The sequence below is a fragment of the Episyrphus balteatus genome, chromosome 1 (genome assembly GCF_945859705.1).
Source record: "Episyrphus balteatus chromosome 1, idEpiBalt1.1, whole genome shotgun sequence".
NCBI lineage: Eukaryota > Metazoa > Arthropoda > Insecta > Diptera > Syrphidae > Episyrphus > Episyrphus balteatus.
This window is the reverse complement of record NC_079134.1, coordinates 134,851,691-134,878,257: the sequence shown is the minus strand read 5'-3', so window position 1 is coordinate 134,878,257 and position 26,567 is coordinate 134,851,691. Positions and strand designations below refer to the sequence as shown.

Sequence of the window (26,567 nt, the reverse complement as noted above, 5' to 3'; positions counted from 1 at the left end):
CTATACAAATATAATTAGAAAACAAAAGATAATAAAACACATGACATAATTAGATCCAGCAAACAAAAAAAAAAGAACTTGTTATTCATGCGTAATACATATTATTTATGTTCATAAGTAAAGGATAATATAAAAAAAAATCACTGTTCTGCGTCTGCCTGCCTAGCATTTTTTTCACACATCCCATGAATGAAACAACAAAAATGTATCTCCTAGGCCGTCTGGTTTTTTGCGTCGTATTCTTGTGCATAGAGGTATTTCTTTTCTCTATCTTCTTGTGTGGCTTTCCATTTTGTTTTTGTTTTTGTTTTTGTTTTTTTTTTTTTGCTTCACTTTGAGGGAAAAAAGAGTCGAAGAGCAAAAATGTTATTCAAAGCTGTGAAATCATGGCAAAGAGAAGTGCACTAATACATTCAAATTCATTTACATGAGATTTAAGTTGGCTGCTTGGGTAGACCTGCCCTTAACACATCCGATTTGATAAAATTTTGTAAAATAGTTTTATAGAACGTTTTAACGTATGGCAAAAATTTATGAATCCGGACGGACTGAGATTGAAATTCTAAGTTTAGCTGCTTAGTCAATTGGAGAACATAGGATAGAAATAATAAATACAATTTTGTGGTATCATTTAGTTCTTCTTGAACCTTGTGAACAAGATCTAGATTGTTGTCAGAAGATTCAAAAGAATTCTCCAAAAAATAATGTAATAATGCAGGCCACTGTTCTAGCGTTCTTGCCACAACCTGTTCAAGAGCTAACCACCTAGTAAAAATTCCCTTTGAAGGTAAAAGTGCTGCCAAATTTGCATTAAATTTAAAGTAAATTAAATTTATTTAGGCTGACATTACACTTTGCTACAAGTGTAAAATATTTTATGTCATTAAAAAAAATAGGAGTACGAATGTGAAAGGAGGAGTACGGGAGTACGGAGGTGCTGAAAGTAGCACAATACTCCTATGGGAGTACTTTCGGCAACACTGGTTAAGGATGACTCGATTTCAGTTTACGTCCATATACTCATTTCTCAACGGTCACTGAGCGGGTAGTTTATTTGATAAAAATTTTCTTTCTACGTTTTATTTGAATTTCATAGGGTAAATTTCCTAGTTGGTTACAAAAGTATTTTTAAAACTGAAATCGTGCGCTCTAAAAAGTTTAAAGTAATGGTGAAAGATCATCTCAGAAAGTAACTTGTTCATTTTTAATCAGAACGGTTGACTGTGGTTAAAAGTAGGGATTTTTCCAAATTTTATATGAAATGCATTTCATTGAAAATCATTATGTTTTCTATAAGGGGCCCCAAGATGGTCTATCACCGTTTTTAGTTTGGATCATATGTTTGGGACACTTTCTGTTTTTTTTTTTTCAAATTAAAGTGTTTAGTGATGCTTATGTAATAACGGAAAAATAGAGAAAAGACGTTGATGGCAAAACCAAATTTATAAAGTAAAAAGGTTTTAAGAGGTGCCAAAGACGGTTGAAATAAATTTATGTCTCTAAAATATTTAAAAAAATATATAACATGATTTTAAGTTCTTCCAACACAGGAAAAAACTTTGGCAAACTTGTTGAGCTGAATCCGAACGGAAGTGCTGTATGTGAATGTTATTCGAATATCCGGAATGAAATTGTGAAAAAATAAAATAAAATTCAATTCAATTTATATTGAAGGTTTTGGTTTTGGAATTTGGTTTATTGAACTTGCTATTTATAATGATTGACTTAAAATTAACTTATTTCTAATGTCGTTTTCGATTGGCTCTCCGGAAGCGTCCGGAATCATTCCGAAGCCTTCTGAAACCGTTTTATTGGCTTTGAAATGACAGCTAGAACGCTTCTCAGAAGAGAAATTCTCTTCTCGATTTCAATTCAGAACCCACTCAAGAAGCACTAATACATGAACACCCACATGTCAAAAAAAAACTCCGTCAAAATTTTTGGTTTTTCATACAAGAATTTATTATTTTTTGAAATTGAAATTAATTACAAAACAAAAACGGATAAATAAATGCCATGGAACAATTGATATCATCATCTTCTTAAGCGTAGTCTTCAAAATTATAATTTTTCAATGTTTTTCGTTTGCCAGAAAAAAAAAATAATAAAAATATTTGACATTTGAAATTTTATACAAGCACAAAAAAAAACAAAATTGAGTGGAATGGATTCAAACTGTTTTATTGGATTTCAGAATGAGTGAATCCTTGAGTGAAACCAATCGAAAACGACATAAGATAAATAAATATAATACAGGGATAATCGTAATTTAAAAAAGTCTTCTGACTGGGTTGTCCTCGGGGTGTTCAGATCCGGATTTCCAGTTGTAGGGATGGTTGAGTTGGGTTGGTTAGGTAGTTATCAGCGTAAAAGTTAACTCCTTTCTAGTTGTCAAAAGTAACGGTTATGGAATTTCCGAGAGGTGAGTATCAAGATGTGGATAGGAAAAATTAATACCTATGCTCCAATATACTATTTTCCATATAATACAGTCAAATAAGGAGAAAAATGGGGTAGATCTCGGAATGAATGTTAGTAGAAATTTTTTTGGCTCAATATCTTCCTTTTGCCATTCTATAACATATCTCAAAAGTCTAGAAAAATCTCATGTCCGCTTGTAGCGATTTCAAGGTCAAATCGCGAAATGGAGATTTTCAAAATTAGCAAAAATAGGCTATGGTATTATATACACATATGATACATGATTTCAAGGTATTTTTTAATGCTGATCCCAAAAACTTTAAAATCAAGGCAATCTGACGTCTCTGAAAAAAGTTATACCTATTTTTCATCTTTCAACCCATATTATGATAACAGTTGCTAACTTACTACCGAAAAACCCTTAAAAGTAATGGTAGGGGAATCATATTTTGCATGAGGGTTTTCATATCCATTATCATTAAGAATCAAAACAATGCAATGCAAAAAAACATTTATATCTATGACAAAATGGTATTTTTTGAGAAAAGGGGAAATTTTGGGATGTGCGCTAAAAAACATCCTGGTACAATATTGGAATTAGTGCTAATAGGCTAATTTTTTTGTTTCTATCTTTGTTTGGATATTCTATAACTTATGTCAAAAATCTAAAAAAATCTCATGACCGCAAGTTCTTATTTTCCAGGTTAAACTAAGTTAGGTGCAGATTTAAAAAAAATAATAAGAACACTTTAGATTCTTATATGTATACCAACATAACCCATATCATTTCAAGGTATTTTTTAACGCTGATTCCAACAAAACCCACAAACAAATCAATATGACCATCCCTGAAAAGTAATGTACCTTGTTCATGTTGATCTGACACAAATATCTGAAGAGTAGTTTTTCAATTTTTTCAAATCTGCACCTTATCTTCAAACCAAGAAAATTAGCACTTGCGGACATGAGATTTTTTTAGATTTTTGAGGGTAGTTAAAGAATATAGAAACAAAGATTAAAATGAAAAAATTAGCCTATTAGCACCTATTCCTAAGATGAATAAGAATCTTCCTTAGTGCATATCCTAAAATTTGCCCCTCCATCAAAAAATACCATTATTTCGTAGGTATATATATTTTTTGTAATGGATTGTTTTGATTTTTAATATTGATGGATTCTAAAATCTTCATGCAAAATTTGGTTCATCTACCATAACTTTAAAGGGTTTTTCGGCAGTAAGTTTGCAACTGTTATAATAATATGAATTGACAGATGAAAAACAGGTATAACTTTTTCCAGAGACGTCAGATTGTCTTGATTTTAGATTTTTTGGAATCAGCATTAAAAAATACCTTGAAATCATGTATCATATGTGTATATAATACCATAGCCTATTTTTGCTAATTTTGAAAATCTCCATTTCGCGATTTGACCTTGAAATCGCGACAAGCGGACATGAGATTTTTCTAGACTTTTGAGATATGTTATAGAATGGCAAAAGGAAGATATTGAGCAAAAAAAATTTCTACTAACATTCATTCCGAGGTTAAATCCTTATTTGACTGGATTAATATGAAATTTAAAGCTGTTGTAAAAATATATAACATATTCATTTTGTTTCAAAATTAACATTCCAACATTTAAAAACGAACATGAACAACTAGTGTCCGACCGAAGGTCGATTTTCAGCCGATGGCAAAGCCTAAGCCGAATTATTAGGCAGAAAGAAAATCTTCGGCCGAAGCCGAAGCCTAAGGTTGAAAAAAGTCAAGAATTCTTCTTTCCAATTGGATGAAAATATTATTTTTATTTACATATTTATTTATGATGGCACACATGTATTTTGAAATCTTTGAATACCTACCGAAGAAAAGATTGTAATATTTTGTCGGTATTCAAAAATTTCAAAAATTTAAATTTTTTTCGGCACCTAGTACGATGCGAGATATAATAAACAGATTCTTCGGCTTCGGTCAAAACTTCGGCCTAAAATGGCCGAAGCCGAAGGTTTGGCCGAATTCGGCCGAAGCCGAAGCTTCGGTCGGATACTATGAACAACCTATTTCCAAAAAAACCACAACCGCCAAAATAGTGTTAGTTAAAGAAGAATGGCTTTCACACTAAAAACTACTCTCGACGATCCTTGTATAGTTACGAAAAAAATGAGTTAATTTTTACATTTCGTATGTTTCCATACATGCAGTTAGGTTGGTGTCTTATAACCATAATTGAGTTTTTACTGAAAAAAAATTTAGAAATTTTGAGCATTTCGGTGAAGCTCACTAAATTTTTTCTAAAGAAAAATATGCCTTCCCTTGTGTTTTGTTTAGTTGCGGTATAGTTTTTTTTTCAGGCTTTTTCTTCAGATTTTGTGAGATTCCATGTAATCAAAATAAAAAAATGTACTCTTCTCAAAAACGGTTCCATAGATTTTGATTTGAGTAAAAAAAAATATTTTTTCAACCGTTACTAACGGCACCTGTCATAGAACCGTTTTCTTCATTTCTGACAACTAAAATTAAAAAATAAGTAAAATTTGCGAAATATACTTTTTTGTAGGTACTTTATAAAAAAATTTTGTCATATTTTGTTTAGTGTTTAACACCATTTTAATAAATGCTTCTTTAATATTAAAAACCAATTTTATTATTATTTTTTCATTGCTTATAAACTTAAATTAAAATTAAGTTTTCGTTGTTTTTGTTGAGATTTGTCTATCAGGGCAAGATCCCCCCACATTTAGTGAGCATGCCCTCGCCTTCGTAGCAGATATGCCACCTCGCCACTCACAACTTACTTCCTACCCAAAAACCTAACCCGGATCCTTGCAGTCCTCTTCCCATGTTTCTAGTACTCAATGCTCCTCCCTTTTGTATAATTCAAACGCCTAATGATATAACAACGTTTATATCTTTATAAGAGCTTTTATTTGTATGTTTTATCAAATTGGAAATAATTTAATTATTTTAAATAATCGTATAAACTGCATAAGCTCATAAAATAAATAAAAAAAGCGCCACTATATCTGTCGAAATTTTTCAACGGTATATACCCTATATTTTTGTAAGTTGCAATTGCAAGCATTTAAATTCAACGAAATTTATAATCTTTTGCTAGCTTTCAACTTTTGTTTACATCATTGAATATAAACAAAAATTCAATCCTCTATAATTATACCATACATGATTATTTTTTTTATTATACATATTTGATACTTTTGATATCTCAATTCGCCAATGCATTTTGTTTTGATTTCTGTATGGAAAATAAATGGGGTCTTCCCCGTTTTAATGAATCAATTTCTTTATCTACTGCCCTGAAGCTAGTCGGCCAGTACAGTGGTCATTCGCTTTGTTGATATTTTCTTGTTCTATGAGCAGGTTGATCAGAACTTTTTTGTGTAAATTTATAGAAGAGAACGAAATATATTTTAGTTTTTTTTTTAGCAGTGTTTTATGCTAATAAATTTGTGGCTACAATGAATTACTATGTATAGATAAATAATTAAATTTGCCAAACTTCTAAATTTGCAAATAGTTCAGCAACTAGAACTTAAAGAAAAATCTGGTTCTCACTTGTTAAAAGAGCTTAAAGAGACCTTCTCACTTCGAAAATCCGAAAAAAATAAATTTTATATTTTTTTTTACCTAAATAGATATTCCTTTTCTCTATGCACTCATATCATTATACCAAAACTTGTTCCAAGGCTTTCATCCGAAGTTATCTGCTTCCGAATGCCAGAAAAAAATATATTTCATTGCAAATAACTCGGCAAACAAAGTTTAAAAAAAGTTGGGTTTTCACTTGTTAATAGAGCTTAAATAGACCTTTTATTTGATGTCTTACTCGATGGATTTGGAGGAAATTTTTTAAATAGCGTTTTTTTCGGCAAGGGGTTAACCTTGATTTTTTTTCGAAAATAAAAAAACAAATAGATTTGTAATTTTTGTACCTAAATGCATATTCCTGTTCTCCCTGAACTCATATCACTAAGCCAAAACTTGTTCCGAGGCTTTCATCCGAAATTATCTGCTTCCGAATGCCAGAAAAAAATATATTTGATTGCAAATAACTCGGCAACAAACCTTTAAAAAAAGTTGGGTTTTCACTTGTTAATAGAGCTTAAAGTGACCTTTTATTTGATGTCTTACTCGATGGATTTGGAGGAAATTTTTTAAATAGCGTTTTTTTCGGCAAGGGGTTAACCTCGATTTTTTTCGAAAATCCGAAAAAAATAGATTTGTAATTTTTTTACCTAAATGCATATTACTGTTCTCCCTGAACTCATATCACTAAACCAAAACTTGTTCCGAGGCTTTCATCCGAAGTTTTCTGCTTCCGAATGCCAGAAAAAAGTATATTTGATTGCAAAAACTCGGCAAGCAACCTATAAAAAAAGTTTTGTTTTCACTTGTTAATAGAGCTTAAAGAGACCTTTTATTTGATGTCTCACTCGATGGATTTGGAGGAAATTTTTTAAAACGCATTTTTTTCGGCAAGTGGTTAACCTTGATTTTTTTTCGAAAATCCGAAAAAAAATTGATTTTGTAATTTTTGTATATGCATAGGCTTTTTCACTATGAACTCATATTTTTAAACCATAACTTATTTCGAATTTAGAAAATACTTCTTGACCTTTATTAAAAAAATAAACCACAAATAAATGTAATAAATTCTTGAAAAGAAAAATTAATATCAAACATGTTTTATATGCGAGTAGTCTTCGATAGAAAACAAATAACAAATGTTTATTTATGAAATATTTACAGTAAAACCCGGATAAGTGCCTCACCTTAAATGCCCAGTTTTGTTAGGCACTAAAGCGGGTAAGTTACTTACAAGAACCCGCTTAAGTGCTCATAGGCACTTATCTCTTTATTAACTTAAAAATAAAAAAAAACATGTTTGATTATTAAAAACAGAATCTTCACAAACAAAATAACTTTGAAAGTTTAAAATAACTAACTAGTTAGTTTCTACTTTTAGTAGAATTTTTGAATCTTAAAGCGCTTTAGCAAATGAAGTTTTTCTTACTGCTGAAACTTGTTTCAAATGTGTACTTAAAAGAATTTCCTGCAAGTAAATTCAATCATAAGTATTTGAAATAGAAGGTAGTTAAGCGGGAAAAGCAGTTAAGCGAAAGGTACTTAAAAGATGAGTTTTATATGAAAAAATCCTTAAAATTTTGGTTCTAAAAACAAAGGCACTTATGCGGGTTAGGCACTTAAGCGAGAGGCACTTATCCGGGTTTTACTGTACATACAAAAGATAAATACAAAAACAAACATTACATCTTTTTGGACATGGACAGACACAGCTGGCAATTTTGTTTTTCTTTAAAAATTGTACTTCAGCTTAAGACGTTCACGAATTAATAGGCCTTTGATAAGTTTCTTCCAATTGCCATAGACACGAGCTTCATATTTATCTTGTTCTTTACGTTCTGCTTCCTCTTGTTCTTTATTCCATGCATCTACAACAGTATCAGCGAATTCTTCACAAACAACAAAACCATCATAGAGCGGATGACAAGAACCTTGATGGAAGTCAAATCCAATTACCGCTGAAGCACAATCGATGCCGAGTTTCTTACAAACTCTATTTAAACCAGGCACTAAATTTAAATATGGAATTAATTCACAGTTTTGTTTTTTTTTTTTAAATAAAAAAAAAATTAACTTACAGTGTAAATGAACGGTCTTTTTGGGTAACATGCATTCTTTGAAGAGTTCCACATTGCCATAGGCATTTCTGGGAACAATACCATTTTCAGCTGTTGGTGGATCATACTCCTCAGTTTGCCAATAACCAAATATTTCTAAAGGTTGATCTTTGATGACTGAGTTTGTTAGCTAGAAAAAAAACAAAAATTTAATTGTAAAAAATCTTAACTTATCTACGAATTAGGAAAGAAAAAATTTAAACTTTAAAGCAAAATATTTTTTTTTTTTTAGATGAAGTATTAGAAGTATGAAGATCGGTGGAATATTACAAACACGATAATGAATCTCCAGAATTTCATTTTCCTGAAAATTATTTTTTTACCCGGGATTTATTTGCAGGGATCTTAAAATTGTATGAATATTTACTGCCGATACCAATAAATTCAGAAGGAAAAACTTTTGACGATCATTTTCGTTCTCATGTTTGAAAAACAAGGAAAACATTTCAAACGAAATTTGTATTCACGATGGCTCGCTACATTGCAAAAATACCATCTGGCAATAAATATACCACCACCACGACTTTCAAGCTCAAAGGACAGATCTTGAGAACCCTGTCAAAAAGGCAGTATTATATAACTTTTAAATACGACTACGAAGTACGAGTATGAAGAACAGCAGGCCCAAAAATTCGTGGTTTAAGCAAATGCAAAAACAATCGCATTAAGTTGGCCTCAGAAATGGAATACTCTAAAAGCGGATCACTAGTAAGTTTATTTCTAATGTTAGCATTTAACATTTTAAATAAAATAAATAAATAAAGAAGCAGATACGTGGGACTGTTATGATTCCCTCGACATCGAGGTCACAATAGCTACAAACAAAATAGGAAGACGGTATTGTTAAATAAAATAACTGTGGACGGAAATATATACATTTTAGTTACTTACCCTATCCCATTTTGGACGAGCTTTAACAATTTTATAAGGCTCCTCGCCCAGCTTAACAACTCTTGCCTCTTTGAGCCATATTTCCCTTGAATGACACGTATGAACACATTCTCTGGCATAGACTGGTTCACCGCGAACAAATCCTAACGTCAAAGCGTTAGGAGGATATAGAACTTGAAACTTAAGCAAATGCCTTTCCAGTGCATACAACGGATGATCTTTGTATTCTGATATAGTTGTTGGCATTGGCTTATCCAAATGAATTCTACGCAAATCCATATCTTCAGTCAGATCCCTTTGTGTGCGACCTGTTGACTTATAGGTTTGAATAGCTTCATCAAGCCACGATTGCTCAACGCGACCCTTCCTTAATACTGCCGCCCATTGAGTGCAATACCTCGGTGTGACATCTTTAAGAGTTGCATCGTTATTATAGGCAAAGACATATGCTAAATTAGAAGATGCCATAGATTTCTGAAATAAATTTTAATAAGTTTCAATTTTAAATGTTTGAAAATAGCTATCCATACCCGAATGGTATCCACACAATTGACTTTTCCTTTAAACAAATCAATACACACCCACTGAGCTTCCAATTCACAATAAACCTCAACCCACATGTTTATGGCATTATTTTTAGCCTTACTCGGCGATTCATTCTCTTCATCATCCCCACTTATATGGGGCGAGAGTACTCTCCGATCGATCTGTTTGACTCTATCAACAGCTTTGGATTTTTTCGATGGTGGTGGAACTTGAAAGTCATCATCAGAGTTACTTGGTTTTTTGATCGGTTTCTTACGGCTCCGAGACTTTGGTATATCATCACCACCATCTAATTGGGGAATAGTAAGCTTGGCTCTGGCTCGAGTTTTTCTTGGTGATGGTTGTGTTACTTCTGTATTTTGAACCTTTTGAACTTTTGCTTTTGGTTTAGTTTTGAGAAACTCCGTTGAAATGTGGCTCTTAACGGCAGAATTTGACGGACTATGACTCTTACTACGACTTCGTTTGACATCGCTTTCACCGGCATCCGGTTGAAGAGTTTTACCAGTTTTTGTTTGTAAGAAATATGGCGAAATATATGCTTTCGGACTCTTACTTCGACTTCGTGTAACACGAGTGGGGTCATTTCGCTTATTTGTGATGTTTTCTAAATTTAGTTTTTCATCTGCGACAACAATGTCTGGAATGGAAGTGGGTTTATCATTGATCTTGGTTTCTGTGGCTTTTGCTTTTCTTGTGCTTCGAGATGTGGAAGCTTTTGGAGGTTGTGGCTTTGCAACTTGCTTGGCAGTTGGTTTTGAATTTACTGAAATACTAGGTTTTTGATCATCAAAAGATTTTGAATGATTGTCTATAAAACCAACAACATTATTGTCTTCATTTTTCACAACGCTTGACTCTGAAAAATATCCAGATTTTACAGGAGGTTCTTTTGTTTTTCTTTTTGTCTCTGGCTCATTTGATGTATCATGAGACTTTCTCTTAAGATCTTCTGTTTTCGACTCTTTAGGCTTATGAGCAGTTCTAGTTGGTCTTGTTGATTTAACAGCTGTTTGTGCTTCAAGTTCTTCGTCGAACGATAACTTAGGCTTCATTTTTTCTTTTTTCTTTTCCTTTATCTCATTCTCCAGAGATTCAACCTTTCTACGGAGTTCTTCTCGGGCCTCTGGTGTTATTGATGGACTTTTAAGTGGTTCCTTTTTCAAAACTTTGTTGTCCTTTTCAACAACGGGTTTCTTCTTATTCGACTTTTTTTCCTCAGTGGATGAATTCATTTTTAATGAACACAATGCACTTTGTGGTGGTTTAAGTGGCAGTGGAACTAGATTACAAACCAATCGGCATTGCATTCCCATGGCTCGCAATAAAATTACAAACATTAATAAAAAATCTCTTTTACAAACTGCATGACGATGTTTCATTTGAACTCCCAGAGATATTAATGGATCGACTTTAAGCTGTGGATATTTACGGTCATCACGGATTTTTACAGCCGATTTGAACCATGTGACCATGGATTGAAAATATTTAATTTCCGTTTGACCACTTGGATAGACATTATTGCTGGGTAACATTTTCAAAGCTATTGGCATGAGGTAGATGTTGTTGGCTATTTTATTTAGATACAATCCATGATAGATCTGACAGAGAAGACCAACTTTATGCAATAGAACTTGATTTTCTTTTATTACACGGTTCAGTTGTCGCTTTAGACAAGCTTCGGCATCAACCGCTTTCTTATCTTTACGCTGTCTTTGTGGGAGATCGACACAAACTTGAATGCCGTCAACAAGAGCATTTGGAATATCAAAGTTTTCATCTTCTGCAAAATATAAAACAACAAAATTGAATACTGCGGAATAATTTGTGTATTTTTTTTTTCAAATGAATTGGGTGCAACAATTTGAGCCTAGATTTGGGACTATGTAATTGCTCTATTTACTGAGGCATAAGATCCTTTCTGCCATATTATGTGTTCCCTGACACAGTTTATCCCCTTTTGAGCAGATATAAATTCCCAAATTGGCGAATTGAAAATGATATGCTTATTTTTAAAATTACAAACTTAATTCTGCCTACAAGCAGCTGAAGTTTTTTATGAGAATAGCATGGGGTTTTGTTTTTTGCACAATAAATATTAAATTCCAGCGAAACTCAAAAATTATAGAAGCTAAAAACCTGTTATCTTAGCGGCTATGTTTTGGAAACTTCTCTGTTTAGTTTCTTATTTGTTTATTTTAATTGAATACCTTCTTTCCAAAATGAGAGTTTGAATTCTATTGATCGCATCGCGAATATTGGGATTTTTGGGCTTAGAAAAAATGACACATCATCTTCTTATATTTAGAATATAAAGTAGTAGGTGTAAAGGATCGCACACTATTTGTATGAAAAAGTGGTTTCACTAGACTGTTCCAATTTTTTGCAGTAATTTCTTGCCCAAATCGTACGATCGAATTTTGAGAATGGGAACATTCTAGTTAAACCACTTTTTCAAACAAATAGAGTGCGGGTTCTTTAACGTGCTCCAATTTATTGGAAAACTCACGTTGTTAACCCGTCGAAAACCATATACAGCCACACGATCATGACCCATGGAAATTATCACTAATTTGTCACTAAATCTTTAACTTGAACCTTTTGTATAGAAAATATTATTATTGTTGTGTCAAACATCATGGCATTACTATTTTTTTTAAGGGACATAGTTAAACAATTTATGAAAATATAAGAGACAAAAAGCATTCTTATTTTCATTTTTTGTATGTTTTCCTTTTGCGGCAAATAAGCTATAATTCTATCGGAAATTATCTTAATATATGAATAAGTTTTGGTTCCGAGCTTGCAATGGTCCAGCAACTAGTTATTGACCCAAGTTGGGAACCTTTAAACGTTGGGCGAAGCCAGTATTAATTTGCACCATTGCTTTTGAACTGATAAATCACTATTTGCAGGAGTACAGCAAAATGGGACAATCGTTTGCACTGCTGCGACAACAAAAAATGGGTCCTACGACTGTAAGCCCGTTATTATATATCAGGGGGTGGCAAAGTTAAATATATTTAACTTTTGGCGGCCAGGCAGCGTCACTTATCATCATACTCACAAGCAAAAGCGTAATGCGACCCCCGATTAGGATTAGTGTGAAAACATAGAACCTGTGCAACAACGTATTGATTTGATCGTCATAGTGAATATTGGGTGTTTTCATAAACGTCTGCCTAACTTGGGCCTGCGTTAGTCGTGTTCATAAACTCAGATCTGCGATCGGACTAACTTAGTCCAACTGCAGTTTTGCTGTTCATAAACGTCAGTATGTCGTCAACATCGGGCAGATTGCGCAGCCAAAATTTTATTGCTGCAGAACTCAAAAAGAAATTTATTTGACTCTTGATTCGATTTTTTTTTTGTTAATAAATGTAAATATTGTTAAAAAAAAAATGAAAAGCAAACATATTAATTAGGGTGGTGCAAAAAATGTTTCTTTTTTCATTTTTCAAAAAATTTAAATTTTAATGACACAGAAAGTTTCGAAATCGTGTTTTTTGAAAAAAGGAGTTTGTATTAATTTTTTTCTTATTAGGGTGGCTCTAAAAAATGTTATCTTCTACAAATGCTTGAATTATCCAAAAAAAATCAACGTGGATATTGTTTTGACCAAATTATCGAAGAAAAAAAAAATTTTCCATTAGGGTGGTTCAATTTTTTTTTTTTAATTAATTACAAAAAAAAATTATTTTTCACTGCAAAGAAAGTTTGTAAAACATGGTTTATGAAATATAATGTAAAATTGGGGTAGGTATTTTCGAATTAGGGGGCTCAGAAAAATGGTATAGGTATTTAACATTTACGCTTGGAATTCAACCAAATTCAATTTAATTAATTCGGCATGAATTTAAAATTACTATAGCAAAAACGCACTTAACAAATTTTCTGTGCAATAAAAATCATTTTTTTTCATAAGCATAAAAAACCTTTCTTGAACACCCTAATTAAAAATATTTTTTCCATAGATAATTTGTTTTAAATGTGAACTGCTCGGTGTTTTTATTATTTTTTTTTTTTTTAGAAGAGAGTATTTTTTTTTTACCCACCCTAATGTAACACGGTTTACAAATTTTTCGTGTTATTAAAAACAATATTTTCGGGAACTGAAAAAGAAATTTTTTTCGCTTAAACAAAACTCATTCTATGGTAATTTTTTTATATTTTTTTTCTGACGTTTATAGCCCAGTAGAATTAAACATTTCAAATGGAAAAAATTAGATCGTGCAATTTTTTTTCATAGGATGATAGAGGGGATCACTGGGAGCTTAAAACCAGTTTTTCGGGAAAATCGACCTTGTGCTTAAGCCGCCATTTTGGATTAAAGGTAAAACACGTTTTATTGAATAACTCGGCCATTTTTGATTTTTGACAAAAATTATATATGTAAAACTTGTAGAAAATTTTATTTTTTATAACTTTTGTCTTAATAAATTTTTCTATATGACCTATATTTTTCGAGTTAATTTGAAAAAACTATACCCCTACTCAGCTCAAACTTTATACCCGCTTTGATTATAGATTTTAAGATCAACGCAATATGGGAGTGTTTTTATATGTTTTTGGGGATGATAAATCTAGCTGCAATGTTAGTTTTTGCAAATTCATGAAATTTTATAAACAAAAGGAACTATCTCAAAATCGGTAAGTGTCGTTTTAAACAAAGTTAATAAATATTATAATTGATGTTTAGCAAGACAAGCAAGTTTTTGAATTTTTCAAATCGGTTCATTAATACCTGAGATATGACCAATTGTTTATAATAAAAGCTTAAAAGAGAGAGTTAGTTATAATAAACAATTGGTCATATCTCAGACATTAATGAACCGATTTGAAAAATTCAAAAACTTGCTTGTCTTGCTAAACATCAATTATAATATTTACTAACTTTGTTTAAAACGACACTTACCGATTTTGAGATAGTTCCTTTTGTTTATAAAATTTCATGAATTTGCAAAAACTAACATTGCAGCTAGATTTATCATCCCCAAAAACATATAAAAACACTCCCATATTGCGTTGATCTTAAAATCTATAATCAAAGCGGGTATAAAGTTTGAGCTGAGTAGGGGTATAGTTTTTTCAAATTAACTCGAAAAATATAGGTCATATAGAAAAATTTATTAAGACAAAAGTTATAAAAAATAAAATTTTCTACAAGTTTTACATATATAATTTTTGTCAAAAATCAAAAATGGCCGAGTTATTCAATAAAACGTGTTTTACCTTTAATCCAAGATGGCGGCTTAAGCACAAGGTCGATTTTCCCGAAAAACTGGTTTTAAGCTCCCAGTGATCCCCTCTATCATCCTATGAAAAAAAATTGCACGATCTAATTATTTCCATTTCAGCTTAATTTTGTGTACATCCCGACTGGGCTATTATGAACACTCAGTGACTGCTGAAAATTGTACAAACGCAGGCCTGCAATTATTCTGCAGAATTGGTGTGTTCATTAATGTAGCAAAGCAGAAAGACGATTGGACCGACGTAGATTTCCGACGTTTATGAAAACACCCATTTTCAAAAAAAAAAAGGTTTGATTTTGTATTCTTCATCCTCGGAATACAAATCTCACTTTACATACTTACTTTAAATTATTCAATTATTCGTTAAAGAACGTCTTGTAAAACAAGTCGATGACGTTTGAAACGATTGAACGATCATTGTTTTGAAAATTCCTATCTTTTGTCCTCTTTAGATTTACAAGAAACAACCAAAGTTATGCCAACTTTTCACGAGTCGATTTAAGCCTCACAATTTACCGCACTGCAAAGTCCACAATGTATTGCGACTTTATTCACCTTCAGAACCATGATCGTTCAAACATTTTAGTCATATGCGATTCACATTAAGTCATTTTGAAGTTTTATAATTTTCAAGAGTTTTCATTCAGAAAAAAAAAAACATGATGTTCTGATATCAGTACTATCTACCACATCTGTTAGAATTTAATTTTATCAAACTTAAATAAAAAAACAAAATTGAGAATGATGAATGAATGATTGAAATAATGAAAAATTTAAAAATCAAAAGCTAATCTAATCGAATGACGTGCTTTTTTTAACAAAAAAAAAAAAATCTAACACCAATGGATAACTTTTTGCCAAACATAATTTCATGCGCTACTTAAACAAAAATACAAAAAAAAAAACTAAAAACCACCTGTTTCAATGGTGAATTATGCAGGAATGCAGGTGTTAATTCTAAATTCCACACTTTAAAGTTAGAGAAGCCATTTCAATTTTTTTTTTTTTAGTTTTGTAGTCAGAGATTAGAAATAAATGCCAACCCTTTGAAAGGTTCCTATATAATACTTATTTGTTGAAATTTTCAATAAAGGTTATAAAATAACCTTTATTTAAAAAAAAAACAAAAAAAAATGTTGGTCAAGGTTTGAGAGAAACCTTTATTTTATATTTTTTTTTATGTTTCGGTCAACCAGTGAGAGTTATCGCTGAGAAAAAAATAAATCTCATCTGCAAATTTATCAATATTCGAAATATTCGAAATTGCATTGGTCGTCGCAGCGACTGAAATCACAGTGGACAGGACATTTTATTTTAAGCGAAAAGAGATATTATCTTGGGTCAAAGAACTTTGAGAGTCTATTATTAGTTGAACCTCATATGTACATAAATTAAGAAAAAACATCCTTTTCATATTTTTGCAAAATAAAAATATTTTTGGCATATTTGACTTTTTCCTTTGAATTAATCATTTTTGATTTATTTTCTGCGAAAACGGTTCAAGGTTGACCTTTTCCATTTATTTTTTTTTTAAGAATCTCAACCTTTGAGAGGTATTTTAAAAAATAAATCTCAACCGATAACCTTTATTTTTGATTTTTTTAAATAAATCTCAAACCTTAATCGAAACCTATTTAAAGTAATCTAGTAACTCTCAGAGAGAAACCAGTTGTGAAAATAAAGGTTGACTGTTATTTCTGATCTCTGTTTGTAGTAGATTGTTAAGAGAGAGAAAATATAAAATTTCAAGCTGTTAACAAAATATTAAACCCAAGAACTCACCCAAATCACAAAAGCAGAGGAGATATTCAATTCAAATTCAAAATTCTAGCAAAAAACAAGTTACGTTTTTTTTTTTAATGTAATACTCAAACTGGCACAGTTAAGAGATTGCTTTATTATTTACTTATTACTTTTTTTTTTTTTTTGTTAAATTAAAGAGAACATCTAATATTTTAATTTTTAATTAATATATATAGATAAAGATATTTATATATGCAATGAATGTATATATTGTTAAATCTTAGAATTACTACAGCTCTACAACGATTTTAACTTAACCTCTACGTCTTGTCAGTCGATTACGGCGTTCAGCGTATAATTTTTTTGTTTTTTTTGTTAAATCTAAATAAGTCTATGTTTGCATTTACCTTCAACTTCTTCCAAATCAGAATCAGTATCTGCCATTTGTTGGCTAGCCTGTGTTTTCTTGGGTTGCCTTTTGGGATTCTTTGTTTTCTTTGTTGATGTTGTGGAAGCTGAAGCGGCAGTTGATGTACCTTCGCCCATTGCTAACAATGACGAGACATCATCCACTTTTGCTTGATCTTGCAAAAGGCTACGTTCTTTGTGCTTTTTATATTGAACTTTTGCCTTTTCCATATTCTTGGCAAAGTCTTGCAAATAACCCAGATCAACTGGCTTTGTTGCAGCAGTTGCAGTTGTTGCTTTAAGAGAATTTGTAATTGTTATATCTTTGCTAGACTCAGTTTCATCATCATCATCATCTTCATTTTCTTCCGAATCAGACAATTGCATGCCAGCATTGCAATCAAATTTTGGTACATCTTCCGTTTCCATAGCAACATTGTTGGCATTCTTTTCATTTGACGATGTCGATGGTTTGACATCGAAAAAACTCGACTTTAGGTCGATTTCATCGGGATTAACGAGATAATCATCGCCACTGCTTTCTGAATCACTAAGGACAGCCCTTTTGTTTGTGACAACGCGTGTTGCCTTCTTTTCACCTTGCGCAATGTTTTGTTTTTGTTTTTGCTCGCCCTGATTTGATTGATTGGTGCTGGATCGTTGGACTGTCTTTGGCGGAGGTTTGTATTTGTTGAAGAGTTTTGTCCTCAAAGACGTGCCAGTTGATTTGCGTTTTTTGGATTGCTTTGTGGAAGCATCAGTTTTGGATGATGATGATTTTGCTTCCCTAGAGAATATGACATGGTTTTTTTTTTTAACAAACAAATCTTAAAATTAAAAATCGATTCTTTCTTTACCTTCTTTTGGCATTGGGAGTATCATCTTCAAAATCACTGTCATCGTCATCGGATTCATCGGAAGCTTGACGACGACGATTTGAGGATGATTTTCCTGGTTTCCATTCATCTTCGCTAGCTGAAAAATCTTCTTCAGTTGACGAGGATTGGTATTCTTCGTCGGACATTTTTTTTTCTTTCAATTCAACTAAAAAGAAGTCGCCTTTTGTTTTTCTTTATTTAGTCAATGCAAATTGCAAAGCACGTCTTAGTTGATTTTTGTTGATAAATAAAAATTAATAACAAATAGAAGTGGAATTTTCACCGAGTTTAGTTTTTTGTTGCTTGTTTTTTTTTTCTATTAATTTCTTTCTTTTATTTGAATTCTTTTCTCATTGCGGCGAACGATAGTGGTCTTTTCTCGTTGTGAAATTCTCTGTGTTTTGCGCAAAATTCTCGCAGCACGCTTTTTTTTAGCTTTCCATTTTGAGGTATATTGGAATGTTTCACTTTCCAAGGGAAAATTTGTTTTTTTTTTTTTATTTTGATTACAACAGAGATTCCGAAAGTGTTTTCAGTTTTTTTTTTCAAATTTTAAAAAATTGTCGTTGGTGCTCATAAACTTGAAGGGATAGCCACACCGAAAGGGTATGTGATGGCGGTACGGGTAAAGGCTTGACCACACCGAAGGACCGAAGGGTATATGCAGTACGGGTAATTATATGAAAATTATTCCACACCTGAACGTTTTTGTTACAATTTTTATACCGAAGGGTATATATGCGGTAGCGGTACGCGGTCAATTATTAAAGGCTTGGCCACACCGGAGGGTACGCGGTAGAGGTACAGGTAACGGTACGGGTATTTGTATGGACAAAATTCCAAACTGACACATCAACGTTCGGGTGTGGAATTTTTTTAATACAAATATAGTTGCCGCTACCCGTACCGCTACCGCGTACCCTCCGGTGTGGCCAAGCCTTAAGGCTTGGCCACACCGGAGGGTATGCGGTAGCGGTACGGGTAGAGGTAACGGTACTTGTATGAAAAAAATTCCAAACAGACATATCAACGTTCAGATGTGGAATTTTTTTCATACAAATATCGTTACCGCTACCCGTACCTCTACCGCATACCCTCCGGTGTGGCCAACATCTGAACGTTGATATGTCAGTTTGGAATTTTTTTCATACAAGTACCGTTACCTCTATCCGTACCGCTACCGCATACCCTCCGGTGTGGCCAAGCCTTTAAGGCTTGGCCACACTGGAGGGTATGCGGTAGCGGTACGGGTAGCGGTGAGGGTACTTGTATGAAAAAAATTCCAAACTGACACATCAACGTTCAGGTGTGGAATTTTTTTAGTACAAATATCGTTACCGCTATACCGCATACCCTCCGGTGTGGCCAAGCCTTTAAAGGCTTGGCCACATTGGAGGGTACGCGGTAGAGGTACAGGTAACGGTACGGGTATTTGTATGGAAAAAATTCCATACAAATATTGACACACAACGTTCGGGTGTGGAATTTTTTTAATACAAATATCGTTGCCGCTACCCGTACCGCTACCGCGTACCCTCCGGTGTGGCCAAGCCTTAAGGCTTGGCCACACCGGAGGGTATGTGGTAGAGGTACGGGTAGCGGTAACGATATTTGTATGAAAAAAATTCCACATCTGAACGTTGATATGTCAGTTTGGAATTTTTTTTCATACAAGTACCGTTACCTCTACCCGTACCGCTACCGCATACCCTCCGGTGTGGCCAAGCCTAGTACGCAGATCGCGCTAAAATTTATCTTTCATACAAATTTCCTCCAAAGATAAATTTTAGCGAGGATTTTTAGCCAGGTAGTACGCAGTTCACGCGCTAAATTCGAATTCTCATCTACTACTTTTGCAAAAAAGTCTCCACTCAATTTAGCTCGCGAAATAATGCTCAGCGCATTTTTTCACAGATAAATTTTGACATTTTTGTGGTTGTTGTTGTTGCTGCAAGGAATAAGAGGCAAAAAAAACCTTGTAATATATAAAAGAAGAGGAATAAAGGCTTGGCCACACCGGAGGGTATGCGGTAGCGGTACGGGTAGAGGTAGCGGTACTTGTATGAAAAAAATTCCAAACTGACATATCAACGTTCAGATGTTGAATTTTTTTCATACAAATATCGTTACCGCTACCCGTACCGCTGCCGCATACCCTCCGGTGTGGCCAAGCCTTAAAGACTTGGCCACACTGGAGGGTATGCGGTAGCGGTACGGGTAGCGGTGAGGGTACTTGTATGAAAAAAATTCTAAACTGACACATCAACGTTCAGATGTGGAATTTTTTTCATACAATTACCCGTACCGCTACCGCATGTACCCTTCGGTGTGGCCAAGCCTTAAGGCTTGGCCACACCGGAGGGTATGCGGTAGCGGTACGGGTAGAGGTAACGGTACTTGTATGAAAAAAATTCCAAACTGACATATCAACGTTCAGATGTGGAATTTTTTTCATACAAATATCGTTACCGCTACCCGTACCTCTACCGCATACCCTCCGGTGTGGCGAAGCCTTTAAAACAAAATGAGAGCGTAAAAAAGGTATTCTGCAGGTAAAAAAATATGTAATGTAATATTGAATGTAAGCTGGTATAAGTAAATGAAACTGTGATTCACCCGTTATTTTTAAATTTAAATTTATCTTGGCTTTTAGCGAACGCGTGTAGAGATAAAAATTGTCGAGATAAAATTTAGTATAGCGTGATCTGCGTACTGGGCTATAAAAATAACCAGGACAGTAAAGGCTTGGCCACACCGGAGGGTACGCGGTAGAGGTACAGGTAACGGTACGGGTATTTGTATGGAAAAAATTCCAAACTGACACATCAACGTTCGGGTGTGGAATTTTTTTAATACAAATATCGTTACCGCTACCCGTACCTCTACCGCATACCCTCCGGTGTGGCCAAGCCTTTAAAACAAAATGAGAGCGTAAAAAAGGTATTCTGCAGGTAAAAAAATATGTAATGTAATATTGAATGTAAGCTGGTATAAGTAAATGAAACTGTGATTCACCCGTTATTTTTAAATTTAAATTTATCTTGGCTTTTAGCGAACGCGTGTAGAGATAAAAATTGTCGAGATAAAATTTAGTATAGCGTGATCTGCGTACTGGGCTATAAAAATAACCAGGACAGTAAAGGCTTGGCCACACCGGAGGGTACGCGGTAGAGGTACAGGTAACGGTACGGGTATTTGTATGGAAAAAATTCCAAACTGACACATCAACGTTCGGGTGTGGAATTTTTTTAATACAAATATCGTTGCCGCTACCCGTACCGCTACCGCGTACCCTCCGGTGTGGCCAAGCCTTAAAATGTGAGTGAAGAATTAGTTGAATCTCTCCAAATAATCTAGTACAGGTCAGAGTTTCGTTTGTCAAGCGTACCGTACCCGTACCGCTACCGTATACCCTCCGGTGTGGCCAAGCCTTGAAAGGTATGTGCGGTAGCGGTACGGGTAATTGTATGAACAAAAATTCCAAACTGACATATCAACGTTCAGAAGTAAAAGTTTGGAATGTACGGTTAAAAATTCGGTCGTAGTTTTTAAGACAAAAGGTGTGTTTTTTTGTTTATCTATATAGATTTTGTGCAAAAAAACGACATCGGGATTTTTGAAATCCATGCAAACATTTGGCACCACTGTACATATACTTTGGCAGCTGTCTGTCAAAAATGTTGCTTTTGTTTTTTATTTTAACTCCGAAGTGGGAAGGCCATTACATTCATGTTGGATGCAAACAAAAATTTTCATATGGCCATGGCATCCATTTTGGATTCAAAAAAAAATTTTTTTCACAAAAAAACAAAAATGATCTGTATATTCTTAGCTACATTTTAAGACCATGACCATTAACATTAGTTGCGTCGTTCTTGTGTTATAAGCGTTTGAAGGTAGCCATATTGAATTTTTTTTCGATTTTTTAAAAATCAAATGTGAAAACTTTTTTATTTTTATTTCTAATTTTTCGAAAAAACTTTGGTAATTTTATATACATATCTGTTCAACAATCTTATCAGGATCCATTTAAGACTTTTATCTGAAAAGTGCATTGCGTATATCTCGAGATATTAACATTTCAATGCAACCGTGTCAAACAAATTTTTGATTATTTTTTTCTATGAGAGGCTTTTTCAAACCTCGTTTTCTCCGCTTTTTTTCTTGTTAATATTTTCAGATATTTCTGTATGAACACAACAATTAAACTACCTTGGCACTACTGTTTTCATTGAGAGAAAGTAAAATCTGGATAATTATCTGGATTTTTCAAAAATCTATACAGATAAAGTTTTTGTTGTTTTTAACACGTAAAATTTTGAAGGAGTGATTACCAATACTTCTATACATTTGACTTCATGGACTGCTTGTCAAATTGTTGGGTGGTTGTTTTAACTTTTTTTTGTGAAGGAAATTATATTTATTTACAAAAAAAATTCAATAAAGTATTGTAAAAAATCACTAAAAGTGAATTTAAAAGATTGTGTTATTATTTTATTCATTATTTCGTATTACAAACACATGCAAAGCAAACGTCAAATCACTCCACTTGTCAAATTCTTCGTGAACAATTTCCAAAATTGCACGAAAAAGGAGTGATTCACTCCCATAATTTTGGAAAACGACATAATATTTCTGGAAATACTTTTCATTGAACGCAACTATTAATTTCATCGAACTCAACTGTAAACAGAACCAAACAGAACGAACTGTCAGCAAAACTTCAAAATTTTTTTTAGAAGTTTTGCTTACGTCCCCGAAAGAGAGGTAACTTTTCTTTTTGAAATATAAATTGTATACGAAATTGTTATAAATTTAATTTATTTTTTGGTTAAATTTGTTACAAAGCCTTCTCAAGTATTTTCTCTTTATTATAATCAAACAAAAAATAATATTTTAAAGTAATACATTTCAATCTGTTCAATAGCATTCCACTTCCACGTTTCTCAAGATCAACCACTTTCTTCTTTTCAACAACAAAATGAGTCAATCGAAGGTAACATTCAAGATTACTCTCACTTCGGATCCAAAACTGCCTTTCAAAGTGCTGAGTGTACCAGAAGGAACACCATTTACAGCTGTTCTCAAATTCGCTGCTGAAGAATTTAAAGTTCCAGCTGCAACAAGTGCAATTATCACCGACGATGGTGTTGGAATTAGCCCACAACAGACTGCTGGTAATGTTTTCCTTAAACATGGTTCTGAATTGCGTTTAATACCTAGAGATCGTGTTGGTTGTTTTGTAAATTAGTTTGTTCTTTTGTTTGTTTTTTTTTTTTATACTTTATTTTTAAATAAAATGCCAATAGAAATCAATAACTGTTAATGAATGATGAATTTGTAGAAAATGAGAATTAGTCTCTCTAACATCGCCTATAAGGTCCTCTCTGCCGTACATTAAGAACGACGCACATAAGTTGATTTTATGTCTTTAAACCATATATACCTTAATAGAAAATAGTCTTCTTAAAGGCTTGACCACACCGAAGGGTACATGCGAAAGCGGTACGGGTAATTGCATGAAAAATATTCCACACCTAAACTTTGTTGTTCCAGTTTGGAATTTTTTTTTCATACAATAACCCGTACCGCTACCACATATACCCTTCGGTGGGGTCAAGCATTTAAAATAAACATATACAGTAGAACTAAAAAACCCAGATATGTTACATGTTATTCTTTTGAAATTTTAATTTGTTTCATTAAAAAATTATCATAACTGAAAAACCTGCTTAAAAGAAATAATACCAAAAATTTTTTGGCGTTTCACTTAACACGAAATTTTAAACTGCTGTCAATAAGAAATAAGCGGGTTTCATTTATTACTTTTTTGCAGAATAACGCTTAATATAATGTTATATTGAGTAAATAAAAAAATTATGACTGGGACGAGTCCGGGAATATAATAAAAAAACCATGATTTTTTTATTTGAAAAAGATGTTTTTTTTTTTTTCAAATGGCCAAAAAATATGACGAAAGTTAAAAATAAAATCTTAAAATATTTAATAAAAAATTCCATGAATTAGGAGAATCCGTGATTTTCATTTCGCTAAACAATCTTGAAAAAATTTAAGAGCTTTACAAAATGTGGGAACCGAAAATTAATAACTACGATGCGAGTTCCGGCGGCGCCCTGCTAACCGGCGCAAACATAATAAGAGGGGTAAAAATGATGGGGAGCTATCACTGCAAGTGTCTATTGACTCATAGGTTTTAATTTTCAATTATGACCGCGTAGATATTACAAATCTAAACAAAATAGGGAAATTGTTTCTAAACGTTTTCAGCCGCATGGCGGCTATCCAACTGCATGCCCCGGATAAGAACCACCCTCGTGTTCATGTATATAAGACTTTTATTTGTCATTGAGGGTGCATTTACAGCAATGCCCCAATCCGGAAGGTTTTCGACTCCAACCCAGAGGGGCGAGGCACGTAAGAGGAAAACCTTGTCGAAGGAAGCACAAGCAAGTGTAAGGGGACCTCAATCAACTTGGCGTGCGAAACCGGAAACAGCTGGTTTAGGATAGAGTTGCCTGAAGATATTGTTGTTTTAGGCTCAAATCAAATCCACAGGCGCTTGCCACCCTAAGTTAGTGTGAAAAAGAACGAAAAATACAAGTTTGAAATCATTTGAGTTGTACTCTAGTCAGACTTTAAAGAAGAAGTAAAGAACAAAGAACTTTACTGCCCGATCTGCATAAACTCGTTCCTAATTGCCACTTATGTTTGGAGAGTTCGGATAATTATCTGACTAGACTAACTGGTAGACCAGAATGTGTGTCTGTGGCTTGTGTCTTGTGTCGCTGTCAAAGTTAAAAAGTATGAAATTAGTATATTGGTGCCAGAATACGTAGCTGTGGCTGTGGCAAGGAAATTCGCTGTGGTACAAGTCGAGTCGACTTTTACTTCAAGCTACAAGCGGAATGACTTTTGACGTTTCTAATGTGGTTACTAAGTTAAAATTATTTTTTTTTCAAGGCAATTGACATTTTTGTACGCCACATAATTCTGTTCATCTTTTCTACATTTTGAGCGAATTTATTTGACATCTTATACCACGACGTTTTTCTTTGCTACAAGCGAATTTTCATTCTGTTCAACCAGTAAGCCATTAAAATCTACTTAACGGAAGTGTCTTGAAGTTTAAAAACTGGTTCGATACGTTTGAAAAATATGAAACTTCATCCCAATATTTCTGAGATTTAATACAAAAAAACAAAATTAATTTATATTTAATAATTTTTTTTATTGTAAAAAAAATGAATTAAACTTCACAAGAAAGGGTCTCTTATAAATTAGTTCTTTTCTACTACTCTTGAGGTGACAAAAAATGTTTACGAATGAATTTCATTCAATTCAAAAATCTACGCTTGCAATTTGCTCTTGGTGGTGAAGGCAAAGTGAGAAACGAAAGCTGCCACGAGAGCAGCAACCAATTCAGAGTTGACCCATGGACCGCTGTATGCCTTTGGCACGCTAATGGTAATGTCTGTCAATGATTTCACAGATGCAACTTTGTCGCCATCACGTTGAGCCTTGCGGATGCTTGAGTAACCTTCTTCGTCGAAGAGACGGATAACCTTGCTGCCGCTGCTACCCTTCTTAGCATCTTCGGTCCAACTGATCTAGATTAGGAAAATATTTTACAATACAATCTTTAAACGAAAAGTTTCGTTTTACTTACTTGATATTTATCATCTCCAACACGAGCAACTGGAACAACTTTGCCACATTCGAATTCAGCAAAGAGTTGGGGTTTTTCGCCATTGGAACACTTCAATGTGAATTCTCCAACGTGGGCAAGTTGAGTGAGAATTGTAGCATCGGTTGTACTAAACGAAGACACTGTTACTTTTGGGCTGGAACAAGTTGCAGCGAGACTGGCTGATGCACAGATAACTACGATTAAAGCAATGCAAAGATTTTTCGACATTTTATTTTTGTTTTATTTATTTTTTTAGTTATTGAACACGAGAGTTTCAGAAGAACTTCTGAAAAGAGAAATCGGTCTTCGTTTGGTGATTGGAAAATTCAGTCTGCTGGACAAATAGAAAAAATGACAGCAAGTGACAGAAATGCCACGAAAACATCCACGTCAAGTGACGTTTTTGTGTTGTATTATCTTAAGGTGTATGTTACACTTTAGGTACTTTTGTAAATAAGTTGTAATAGATTTGATTTTGTAGTAGAATCTCATCAGAGGGAAAATTTAATTTAAAAGCTCTTCCAAATCAACGACGATGGACAAAAACGCCAACTACGGGTTTTTTGTATATTGTTGGGACTCCTATAAGACGCTGTGTAGGCAAAAAAATAAAATGGAATACAAATTAAGAAAACTGTATAAAAAATCTTTGGAGTCATAAAAATAACCAGTGCCTACGTTCTGTAATTCTCGCATCGAGAAATTTCTCGCACGAAACACGCAAATCGGAACAAAAATAATGTGAATCGACACAAAAATCATTTTCTCACATTCGTTTGTTTCTAGCTGCGTTCCTTTGGAAATATTTATCTACTGCTTAGTATTTAAAGCTGCTTTGAACTACTTTTTCAGTATAGCAAAAGTAGTTCAAAGTAGTTTTAAGTACTAAGCAGTAGATAAATATTTAGGCCAGTCATTATGTCGGAAAAAACGGCTTAGAAATGCAAAATGACCGAGAAAGCTAAATTTTGGATATGTTGTAGAGGATGCTTAAA

At 33.4% G+C, this 26,567-nt stretch overlaps 3 protein-coding genes across 4 annotated transcripts; 1 reads left to right on the top strand and 2 right to left on the bottom strand.

The window, feature by feature from the left end:
- Positions 1 to 7,683: 7,683 nt before the first annotated feature.
- On the bottom strand, positions 7,684 to 18,304 carry LOC129921453 (DNA repair protein complementing XP-C cells homolog). Its single transcript, XM_056003285.1, has 6 exons — positions 17,844 to 18,304; positions 16,986 to 17,773; positions 9,565 to 11,363; positions 9,035 to 9,508; positions 8,105 to 8,273; positions 7,684 to 8,035 (listed from the first exon to the last, which is right to left on the bottom strand). The coding sequence occupies exons 1-6, from the start codon at positions 18,008 to 18,010 to the stop codon at positions 7,758 to 7,760; spliced, it is 3,675 nt and encodes a 1,224-aa protein (XP_055859260.1). The 5' UTR covers positions 18,011 to 18,304; the 3' UTR covers positions 7,684 to 7,757.
- A 4,202-nt stretch (positions 18,305 to 22,506) lies between these two features.
- On the top strand, positions 22,507 to 23,154 carry LOC129921463 (ubiquitin-fold modifier 1). Of its 2 annotated transcripts, none has more exons than XM_056003298.1 (2): positions 22,507 to 22,631; positions 22,792 to 23,154. In XM_056003298.1, exon 2 carries the CDS (start codon positions 22,846 to 22,848, stop codon positions 23,113 to 23,115), a length of 270 nt encoding a protein of 89 aa, XP_055859273.1. In that variant the 5' UTR covers positions 22,507 to 22,631; positions 22,792 to 22,845; the 3' UTR covers positions 23,116 to 23,154. The 2 variants fall into 2 exon arrangements, with proteins under 2 accessions (XP_055859273.1, XP_055859274.1); XM_056003299.1 differs by having other exon boundaries at positions 22,617 to 22,721.
- Positions 23,155 to 25,092: 1,938 nt separating this feature from the next.
- Positions 25,093 to 25,923, bottom strand: LOC129921462 (translocon-associated protein subunit delta). Its single transcript, XM_056003297.1, has 2 exons — positions 25,552 to 25,923; positions 25,093 to 25,492 (listed from the first exon to the last, which is right to left on the bottom strand). Exons 1-2 carry the CDS (start codon positions 25,798 to 25,800, stop codon positions 25,232 to 25,234), a joined length of 510 nt encoding a protein of 169 aa, XP_055859272.1. The 5' UTR covers positions 25,801 to 25,923; the 3' UTR covers positions 25,093 to 25,231.
- Between the last annotated feature and the right edge of the window lie 644 nt (positions 25,924 to 26,567).